Raw genomic sequence first — 11,474 nt, forward strand, 5'->3', positions numbered from 1 at the left:
CTAGCCGATATTCCCAAATTAAACAAATTCTAGTAATCGCCTTTGAGTGTGGACTGTATTATTATGCATACTGGATGGACTGGTAACCTTTTTTTTTTTAAGGGGTGCTACGCTCCAAACGTTCTATCCATGAGTCTGGGAGAGAATGTATAGGCCTAGGCGATGCTGTTGGTTCATTGATTGTGCAGGGCGGCTTACAGAGTTAGCCTACAATTATAGTGCATTTGTATTTGATTTTGAATAGCCTAGTAATAGTGATTTTTTTTTATTTATTTATTTTTTGAGCAAAAATATCATGTGTGTTTTTGGTCTCCACTCTGACAGAGCCAGAGCCACACCCTTATCCAGGGAACAGGAAGAGGCTCCCGGCGGGCCCGGCCAGCAACCTGTTGGGCTGTGTTTGTTTTAAGTTGCCTGGTAATGGCAGGGGCAGCGGGGACCCCACCCTGCGTGTGAGAGGAAAAATGACAGGGTGCAAGGTTGACTTGACTCTTAACTCCGACTTTTTTTTTTCTCAGACTTTTTAAATGGGTGCTGGGCTATTTGAAAGGGAGCCGCTGTGGAACGTTGTGGGCCTCCGCAGGGCTGGCCTGGCTGCTTGTGCTGACTGATTGATGGGGGCTTTAAAGGGCTACTCGTGTCAGCCGTCCCGCTTTTATGACCCGCTGTACCTGGTGATTGTCCTACCTCAGTGCGAGAAAAGGCGACAGGTGAGTGGTGTTGTGGGAGCAGACGTCACAATGGGGTCAGAGCGACTGGGGCAAGGCCGCTAAAAATTTTATTACTGAAAACGGAAAGCAAGGTCCCGACTTTGACATGTTAATGACCCAGAGAGAAGTCCCAATAGCGTAATATTGACTCAAAACAAATTAACTTTTTTGAATTACTCTGTCGTTGTTAGAATCTTAATATCGCAAACAGAATTTGTGTTATAAGCAGTTTTAAGAGCACATGTCCATTTTTTTCCACCCTGCCCATCATTCACCGCCAGTCATTCACTGGCAGTCAGCCTGCACAGCTGATGGCCCATCGAAACTACACCTAAACTATACTGAACAAAAATATAAACGTAACGTAAAATGTTGGTTTCATAAGCTGAAATAAAAGATCCCTGAAAGCTTATTTCTCTCAAATTTTGGGCACAAATTTGTTTACATCCCTGTTAATGAGCATTTCTCCTTTACCAAGATAATCCATCCACCTGACAGGTGTTGCATATCAAGAAGCTGATTAAACAGTACAATCATTACACAAGTGCACCTTGTGGTGGGGAGAATAAAAGGCCACTCTAAAATGTGCAGTTTTGTCACACAACACAATGCCACAGATGTCTGAAGTTTTGAGGGAGCGTGTAGTTGCCAATGCTGACTGCAGGAATGTCCACTAGAGCTGTTGCCAGAGATTTGAATGTTATTTTCTCTACCATAAGCCATCTCCAACATTGTTTAAGAGAATTAGGCAGTACGTCCAACCAGCCTCACAATTGCAGACCACTTATAACCATGCCATCCCAGGACTTCCACATCTGGTTTCTTCACCTGCAGGATCGTCTAAGACCACCCACCCACCCATACAGCTGATGAAACTGAAAAACTCATTCTGATTGGCTGGGCCTTGCTCCCAAGTGAGTGGGCCCACCCATGGCTGCGCCCCTGCCCCAGTCATGTGAAATCCTTAGATTAGGGCCTAATACATTTATTTCAAGTTGACTGATTTCCTTATATGAACTGTAAAATCATTGCATGTTGCGTTTTATATTTTTTTCAGTATATAGCTAAACTAATTTCACACATGTAATAATAGTTACCCTAAAGACAATACTACATTGACAATAGTCTGATGTGTGAGAATAGTATGAATTGTTAAATTGTATATGAAGATTCTGATGGAACAGTGCAGCTTGGAATTGACAGAGGCAGGAAAATTAATGTGAGTGCCAGAAAGTGACTTTTGCAAATTCTCCTACAGAGTCACAAGCAGGTAAGATGTTTTGATGTCTACAGTTGAAGTCGGAAGTTTACATACACTTAGGTTGGAGTCATTAAAATAATTTTTTTCAACCACTCCACAAATATCTTGTTAACAAACTATAGTTTTGGCAAGTCGGTTAGGACATCTACTTTGTGCATGACACAAGTAATTTTTCCAACAATTGTTTACAGACAGATTTATTTCACTTATAATTCACTGTATCACAATTCCAGTGGGTCAGAAGTTTACATACACTTAAAGTTGACTGCCTTTAAACAGCTTGGAAAATTCCAGAAAATTATGCCATGGCTTTACAAGCTTCTGATTGACTCAATTGATGACAATAAGCCTATTGGAGGTGTACCTGTGGACGAATCTCAAGGCCTACCTTCAATGCTACCAAATAATAATTGAGTGTATGTAAACGTCTGACCCACTGGGAATGTAATGAAAGGAATAAAAGCTGAAATAAATCATTCTCTCTACTATTATTCTGACATTTCACATTCTTAAAATAAAGTGGTAATCCTAACTGACCTAAAACGGGGACTTTTTATGAGGATTAAATGTCAGGAATTGTGAAAAACTGAGTTTAAATGTATTTGGCTAAGTTGTATGTACTCTTCTGACTTCAACTGTAGTATCAAAAAGAGCAGATTATGCAGTTTCCAAATCACCTATCCTTGCCAAACAACAAAAAAATGACCCTTGAGTCGACATGAACTTCAATTATTAAGGCAGCCCTCTGCACCTCTCTGATTCAGAGAGGTTGGGTTAAATGCACAAGACACATTTCTGTTGAATGCTAGTCAGTTGCACAACTGAATGCATTCAACTGAAATGTGTCTTGCGTATTTAACCCTAAACTTTCCCTATTTCAAAGTATAACTTTTTGGCAGAATTACCATGATAACATGTGTTCCCTGTGTGCACTAGAGATTAATATTTTCCCCAAAATCGACCATGTTTCAATATCGGGAATAATTTGTCGTTCAGATTTGGCTGGAGGGAAGGTCGTGCCAAGTCCTGTCGTTTGTAAGGAACCCAGAGGAACCTGATGGGTTAACCGAAAAGTACGCTAGCGTGTTCCCAGCGTCTGCTGTTACACGTGCTATGCCTAAGAATGTCGCCGGGAGCAAGTCTAGTGTTGAGGAGGATGTCAGCGATCCCACCATGGTCGATCTGTCCGAGACGTTTATGGGTGATTCTGATTTCGGTTGACCTCTCCTTTGAAAACACCAAAGGTGAGTGAGTTTGTAGGACCGCTTAAGGAAGAGAAGGGTTCCTACAGTTGACACGTTGATGTCTAGGAAACAGCTAATTGCGGAACAGACAGTTTCCCTCTCCCCTCTTTTCGCTGAGATACGCCCAGAGGCGCAGTTTGATGAAGTTAGTGTGGGTTACTTTGACAGAGATGGTATTCTCGCGCCACTTCTGGGCAAGACGACTGGCCCAGTGTATCTGAAATTGCCGTTCCAGTTACGCTTCAACAAGAGATACAGAGGTTGGCTGACGATGGAAGTATGGCAGGCCATTTTGGGGTCAACAAGACATGTAACTTCTTCTGGTCTGGTCTGAAACAGGATGTTTTGTCTTACTATAAATCCTGCCGCGTTTGCCAGCGGACAGTAAACCCGAACCAAGCTGTACCGGTTTCGTTCTTGCTTTAGACTAACCTTTCAGCAGGGTTCTGGTGGATTTTGTTGGTCCTTTGCCCAAAGCAAAGAGTGGTAACTAGTTTCTCTCAACCATCTAGTTCTTGAACTGCATTGTTGGTTAAGGGCTTGTAAAGTAAGCATTTCACTGTTGTATTCGGAGCATGTGGCAAATCCATTTTGATTTGGTCATGTGTGCTGCCACTCTTTTCCACTAAGGAAAATCACGAGAGGAAAGTTGGTATGTATATTACAGGAGTTTCCCCTTGAAATGTCCGTGGTAAGGACAACTTGGTTGCTGATTTGTCTTTTCAAGGATGGGGAGTCAATACGTTTTGGGTTTAGCCAGTGTGTAGCCCTGCCTCACAATTTATTTTGACTGCACATTTTGCCGTTTTGGAGACAAGTTTTGTTTTGGTTGCGCTCGTTCGAAGGGGATGAGAGTTATAGAAGCGTACGTGAGTTTTTCGAAAACTTATGAGTTTTCGGCAACTATAGAAAAAAAGATGAAGATTTTTTTTTGAGGTGGCTGTTTTGTCTTGTATTTTAATTGTTGACAGCCAGTAGACGCCATGTTTATATTGGAGAAGGCGACTCATTTAAGTAGCGATGCATTTAAGTTGGTTATGTTGTGAAATGGAAGTTGTTTTCTGTTGGTGGTGAGCAACTATAGGATATATTTGATGTCTGAAGGGGGGAAGTGTCACAGGTTTTGTTTTTTCCATTTATATTATGAGGTTGGACGTATAGCTCGTTTGCACGCAGGGCGCATCGATTGGTGTCACCTCATTAGTCAATATGTGTTACACCTGTGCTGGTTGCCATCTCGTTAGATGGAAGGTGTTTCACCTGTGCTGGCCCAGGTGCTATTTAAGAGTGGCTGACCTAGTGCTCCAGTTGTCTTGATAGATGCGGACGGTTGGCACCTTTAGTTGGCTTTCCCTATTTTGATTTCTATGCTCCACCTTTTTGGTTTGCTTCCTGTCTTTAAGTTTGGTGTGGGTTTTTCTTTTGTTTGCCTCTTAGCGGGCAAATTTAGTGGGGCGCTCATGGTGGGTGTCTTTTAGGTCCCAGTTGTTGTTGCTATGAAACTTAAAGTGGACACCCCCATGAGTCTTTTAGACCCCCTCCTAAAACTCCACCTGTTTCGTTTTAGTTGTCAGTGACTCTTTGTTAGTTCCCCCTTCTGTTTGAGCAACATTTTTGGTCTTCTTGCTGGGGAACAGAACAAATAGAGTCCCAGGATATTAACCAAGATATGGTCACTATGCCAGGGTTCTCCCCAAACGAGGGGCACTGCGCCACCTTGTTGGGTTGGCTGCGCCATTATGTAAAGATTTCTGCGAAAATAAAAATCATAATTAGTAACGATAGAGTAGCTATCTTTGATCGGCAATGACATGTGAATTGTGAAACAGGCCGTTCGTAAATTCGGAGCGTTATCATGTTCCTCAATTAATACAGCACATTTTAGCAGTAGGCTACCTCGACACAGAGGGCATCCTGAGAATAGCTTTGTTGAATCATAGCTCTCGTATGAGCAGCAGGTACGAAACAGCGCACATTATTTTATAGCCTATACTGTAGGGATTTCCTGTAGGGTTTATTAACTGCATTTGGGCCGCGTGTGCAGTCCGGCGGTGTCAATTATGCGTGTGCTTTGAATTTGTGGCATCTTTGTGTGAAGTTAATATGCTAGGTTAAAAGCTTCCATGCGAGGACCTGTTTGGATAATGTGCTATTACATTTTTTGGTAATCTACTGCTGCGCATGTTGTGTATTTTGTAATGTTAACATTGGGGGAGAATGTTGTAATGTCCCAGGTCTTGTCGTTAATTTTTGGGGGGAAGTGTGTAGTGTTCCCGGGACAGTCCCAGTATCCCGCTTACCCATGTTAATCCCTAGCATGCATTCTCAACAATCAAAGCACAGTAATATATTTAAACTCAAAATATGCAATTCTGTTCTTTTGAAATGCATTTTCTTACATTCATGTTCCTTAAGATCTGTCCTTAACGAATGAATAATGAATGATCTTTGGTGGTGGTGTTTATTTAATGGATTTTAACACTTGAATTGTGGCGTTTTTAGTGGTTTTTCGTTTGTACATTTACTCTACAGTTACATAAACTAATGAAATATAGACAGTGGAGCCATATTTTTTCGGTCATTGATTAGTCTTTCTCGAGTCGGATTGTTCGGTTTTTGGGCTGGAGTTAATACAGTCCCCTCACCTTGGGCAGGCGAGATAATTGGCTGCCTGGCTCTGTGGTTGGGGATAATGGGACATTAGGGAAGCACACATCGAAACGCGCTGACCATCAACTCCCCCTCAGCCACACCACACCGCCCCCACACCACCGCTTTAATACGTCTGCATGAGTCACGCTCGGAAATTACTTCTTTGCCAAAGGTACATTTTCACCAAATGCCCTCTCTGACACTCTGAAAACACAGTTTCCCCCCCATATGGGAACATTATATTGGCTATGCATGTGTGTGTATACTGTATGTGAACAGGTTCATAAATGGTTGACAGCAAGCCCTGCGTCACTATTCCCGATAATAATGGAATATATTTATATAACGCTTTTCCAGGTTCTCCAAGCAGCAGCGCTTTACATTTGTATGTTGGGAAACTCACCTTGTATAATGTGGATTTGCGTTGGAATATACACATTTACTGTAAAGCATTCTGCTATTTAGCAAGCTGGTAGAAGCCAGATGAAGAGGGTTAGTTTGGGATTGAATGTTGGTCTATAATGAGGAGTCAGAGCATCTCCGGAGACCTATCACTCATTCCTGAGGACAGGCCGAATATGCTCCTCTCTGTGTCCAGCCAGAAATGGTACATCAGCCATGTGGGAGAAAGGGGTGTGGTATATGGCCAATATATACCACGTCAATATACCATGGCATCGCGGAGTGCTAGGGCACAGCCCTTAGCCGTGGTATATTGGCTATATATCACAAACACTGAGGTGCCTTATTGCTATTATAAACTGGTTACCAACATAATTAGAGCAGTAAAAATAAATGTTTTGTCATACTTTCAGCCAATCAGCATTCAGGGCTCGAACCACCCAGTTTATAGTGTGGTTTTCATGATGATTTTATTGAGAAAAGGCCATAGATGTCCTCCGCTGCGTTGCTCTGACTTGTCTGTGTGCTCTCCGCCCAGCAGCAGATGTGGCCTTACACACACACACACCAACCCTGCTCTCAAGTCTTAGGAAGCTTGCCCCGACGCTGCTGTCCCTGTGCCCAAATAGCAGTTATTATAATGAGAACGGAGGAGTAGTCTACCGCACAACTCACTAATGCCAAGTGCCTGTGGGTGTTGTTGCAGGGGGCACATGTCCTAGCTCCTAGCGTGGCTAAATTAGGTTATCTGTTAGTCTCTGTAGTTTGGGGACAGGGCTGAGAGGAGAGGACCCCCTCCTGAGTTCAGATAATAGCAGGGCTGATTGTGGTTTAATTGGGAGATAGAGAGGTCTGAAGGGCTGTGTGTGTGAGTCACAGAGGAAGTCCAGTCTTGCCCGTGTACACAGACACACAGGGAGAGAGTGGGCCAGAGAGAGAGGGAGGCAGAGATTAGGAGCAGTGGTTTATGGTAGTGATGCACCGATATGACATTTTTGGTCGATACCGATATCCAATATTTTCCTTGCCAAAAAAGCCTGATACCGATAACCGATATTAAAAATGTTAGCGGCCTTTTAAGCATTCTAGTAGAGTTAAATAGTTAACACACACATGGACGCAGCGGTCAAAGGCACTGCATCTCAGTGCAAGAGGCGTAACAACAGTCCCTGGTTCGAATCCAGGCTGTATCACATCCAGCCATGATTGGGAGTCCCATAGGGCGGCGCACAATTGGCCCAGCGTCGTCCGGGCGTCATTGTAAATAAGAATTTGTTGATTAACTGACTTGCCTAGTAAAATAAAGGTTACATACACACACCACACTGACCAAAAAGTTTGTTGGCATTTACGTATGTCCCCATTACGAGTAAAACATATCAAACAATTTCTTTCACTTCATTCTCAACCAGGATTTCTATGGAACGCCGTTTGAGTCTTTGCGTGTCAAATAAGATACACGTCAAATAACAGTATTTGACTTGTCAAATAAGCTTGTTGACCAATCAGGACCTGAATATGACATGTCACATAATAATTTAACGCGTTCATTCATTTTTTATGTAGTTATTACACATTGATTACACTCACTCGTATTTCATGTGTCACAACGATTCATCGATACGTATGCTATGATGCTGGTAAAGTTGTCTCGCGCACCTACAGTGCTGGTCATAAAAAAAGCTAGCTAGCTCATGGATGCAACCAATGTTTCTTCCCAAAAACACAGCAAAACGACAATCAGTTTCAGTAGCTAGAGTTAGCTAGCTAGGTGTCATCATCTAAAATAACCCTAATTTCAAAGACATTTCTTATTTGATTAATGGTGGTCTTGCCCATCTTTGTGAAGCTAGCCACAATAAGGATTAGCTACAATAGTGGATTTTGCGGTTAGCGTTCAAATTAAAAGTATGGCATAATTCTACTATTTGTAATCATTTGCATCACTCTCAATGACAAACTTTTTTTTTGAAGGCAAACCGCAAATTCCACTATTGTGCTAAATCCTTATTGTGCGAGCTTCACAGCCCATAACCCGGTCTGGTCGAGCGTCACTATCCAGATGAAGCTAGCATGCTGCTTATAACGTTAGCTTTGGGCAACAGGGTTAAGTAGCTGGCTAGTTATTTATTTTCATGAACTGGAGTTCAATTTCAATTGACGAACAACAAGTGGCTACCTAGCTAATACTTACAAGGATTCCTAAATAATGAAAATGACTGCAGTTTCTACTGGTCATTTTCGTTTTTTCAGGCTGGTTGTATTGGTGCTAGCTAGGTACCAAGCTAAAGCTAGCTACCCCAGAAGTTGCAGTCGAACAAATGATGCTTTTTTACCAACGCGGTATTGTAAATACATCGTTCGTGGCCGGTGTTTGCTTGTTTGCAGATGTTTTTGTACAGCTTTCACAGTGCTACTGTATCTTTTTTGACAAGCAAACACCCGAACGGCGTTCCATAGTATGTATGTCGTGAAGCTAATAGCAGTGACGCTATTACTGTGTAACTCCGGTAGGGAAACATTGGAAAAATAGCGCACTTGGTAGTGTGTACCGGTGCTCAACCAGTCGGCGAAAGCCAACATCACCCACGACAGAGAACGGTTGATTGTCAAGGGCAATTAATTATATTATCTTGGCATTAATGGATTTCGCCTTTGAGTTGTCTCGCTGAAATTTTCTTACTCTTTCAAATGACTGCTCGATCCACACAGCAGACATTGTGTGGGCTAGGTTAGGAATGCTGTGTTGCACGTGTAGCGCCAAATTGTACGTGGTGTCATTACGTCATGTACCTACGTTATATAGGTATGCGCGGTAGCTTTGACATCGGTTTCTAACATCGCCGTTAAACTAGACATCGGGCCGATACCGATGTTGGCATTTTTAGCTAATATCGTCCGATTCCGATATGTTCACGGATATATTGTTCATCCCTAGTTTATGGGTTAGTTTGGGGCTGTCCAGGCGAGGGGCCTTGAGACAATGAGTCATCAGGACATCCTGGCCCTCCCTCTCTCTCACCTCTCCCCCTCCTCACACACAGACACACAGCTTTTTTTGCAACAGGCCAGGAACATCACTGACTCCAGGTGGTGCTTCTCTTGGCCCCGTTAGTCCACAGCTTGTGGATGTGTGTCATTCAGAGGGCAAATGTGCAAAACACGATTTAAGTGCCTATGAACGTTGTATGGTAGTAGGTGCCAGGCGCACCGGTCTGTGTCGGGAACTGCTACGCTGCTGGGTTTTTCATGCTCATCAGTTTCCCGTGTGTATCAAGAATGGTCCACCACCCAAAGGACATCAAGCCAATTTGACACAACTGTGGTAAGTATTGGAGTCAACATGGGTCAGCATCCTTTTGGAACGCTTTCAACACCTTGTAGAGTCCACGCCCGGACGAATTGAGGCTGTTCTGAGGGCAACTCAATATTAGGAAGGTGTTCCTAATGTTTGGTATACTCTGTGTAGTTTAGTCTGTTTCGACTTGATGTGGTGTGAGCGTGAGACGGGGCTATGCGGTTATCGTGACATTCTGAGTGCGATAGAGTGTTTTGGCTTGGCTGGCTCTCCCTCAGCCAGCCCTGTGCTTTGGCCTCTTTAAAGATGTTATGAGCTGATGTTTTCTCTCTCCTCTCTCTGTCATGCAGCTGGCCGGTCGCGGGACAAAGGAGAACAAATGCTCCGTGAAGGCCGTGGAGGAGATGCTGGAGTCCATGCAGATCACCATGTCCTAGGCCCCACCCCCAACTCTTACCACCCCTGTTCTACATGGCTCAACAAGGCAGCTCTGTTGGCTCAATGCTGTGCACTATCCCCTCCCCCCTCCAGACTCGACCACCACCTCCCCTCCCCCTCTTTTTAGATTATTTAGAGCCGGTCTGTCCTTTATAGTGCAGTACATTTAACCCAAGCCCTATCTAAGCAAATATAATGCACTATATGAGATATAGGGTGACATTTGAGACGTAGGCCAGGTAGAGGATGCTCCCGCATTGAGGTCAGGGACTGAGATGTGAGTAGAGGAGAGGCTGTAGTAAATGCTAATATAAAGAGTGGGCTTAGACGGGTCCGTCTGGATGCAGCTAGGCCCTCCCAACATTTCCTTATGTCTGTAAATGAAATTAAAAAACTTTTTTATCATAACTATAGTTTTTTCCCCCTCTGTCAGTCCATCCAGATGTCTTAATAAAGGTTTGAATTGTTTGCGGTCTGGAGCAAATTTTCTCATTTCAGTGGGTTGGTGTTCTGGGTTTTTCCTGGGTTCTATTAGGTTTTTGTGTATAGGACCAATTTTTCTTATCAGTACATTGACACAACTGTTAATGATAACGGTGGATTCATTACTTTTATGATAATGATGATAAAATCTTCTCTGAATTTATGGTAATTGAGTCCCAGCCACTCTAACCACTCTACCCCACCAGTAGCAACAGCAGAGCAGTCTGCTTAAACCATTTTCCAGTGAGCGGGAGAGAAGCGTCCTCATTAAACGGGGAGCAGCGAGGCTAAAGGCCTTTGCTTCTCACACTGGATCCAGCTGGGAATCCCGCCCTTCAATTACCCAGACACCGTAAGGGCTCTGTAACTGCAACGTGCGGCGGCCGGGAGAACACCTCTGTCATTTCAGTTTAGGGAGACCCAGAGTACACGGACTGGCTGCCAGTAATTAAAACACAGACAAAAATCTAATTCATGAAACTGGGAACGTTCAGTGGTGGATAAAGTACCCAATTTTCATACTTGAGTAAAAGTAAAGATACCTTAAAAGAAAATGACTCCAGTAAAAGTCACCCAGTAAAATACTACTTGAGTTAAAGTCTAAAAGTAATTGGTTTTAAATGTACTTAAGTATAAAAAGTAAAAATATAAATCATTTAAAATGTCTTATATTAAGCAAACCAGACGACACAATTAAAACATTTATTTACGGATATCCAGGGTCACAGTTCAACACTCAGACATAATTTACAAACGAAGCATTTGTGTTTAGTGAGTCTGTCAGATCAGAGGAAGTAGGGATGACCAGGGATGTTGTCTTGATAAGTGTGTGAATTACACAATTTTCCTGTCCTGCTAAGCATAAAACATGTAATGAGTACTTTTGGGTGTCAGGGGAAATGTAAGGATTAAAAGTACATTATTTTCTTTAGGAATGTAGTGGAGTAAATGTAAAAGTTGGCAAATATAAATAGTAAAGTACAGAT

General features: G+C 42.9%; 1 protein-coding gene across 2 annotated transcripts in view; it reads left to right on the forward strand.

Annotated features, from left to right (window-relative positions):
• LOC111958858 (ER membrane protein complex subunit 2) overlaps positions 1-10,201 on the forward strand; it is a 56,194-nt gene extending 45,993 nt beyond the window's left edge. For both annotated transcript variants that reach the window (XM_070437439.1, XM_023980165.2), the window contains one exon: positions 9,918-10,201. In XM_070437439.1, coding sequence (XP_070293540.1) covers positions 9,918-10,004 — 87 coding nt within the window. In that variant the 3' untranslated portion in view covers positions 10,005-10,201. The remainder of the gene's footprint in view (positions 1-9,917) is intronic.
• The last annotated feature ends 1,273 nt before the right edge of the window (positions 10,202-11,474 follow it).

This window comes from Salvelinus sp. IW2-2015, linkage group LG35 (assembly GCF_002910315.2).
Source record: "Salvelinus sp. IW2-2015 linkage group LG35, ASM291031v2, whole genome shotgun sequence".
NCBI lineage: Eukaryota > Metazoa > Chordata > Actinopteri > Salmoniformes > Salmonidae > Salvelinus > Salvelinus sp. IW2-2015.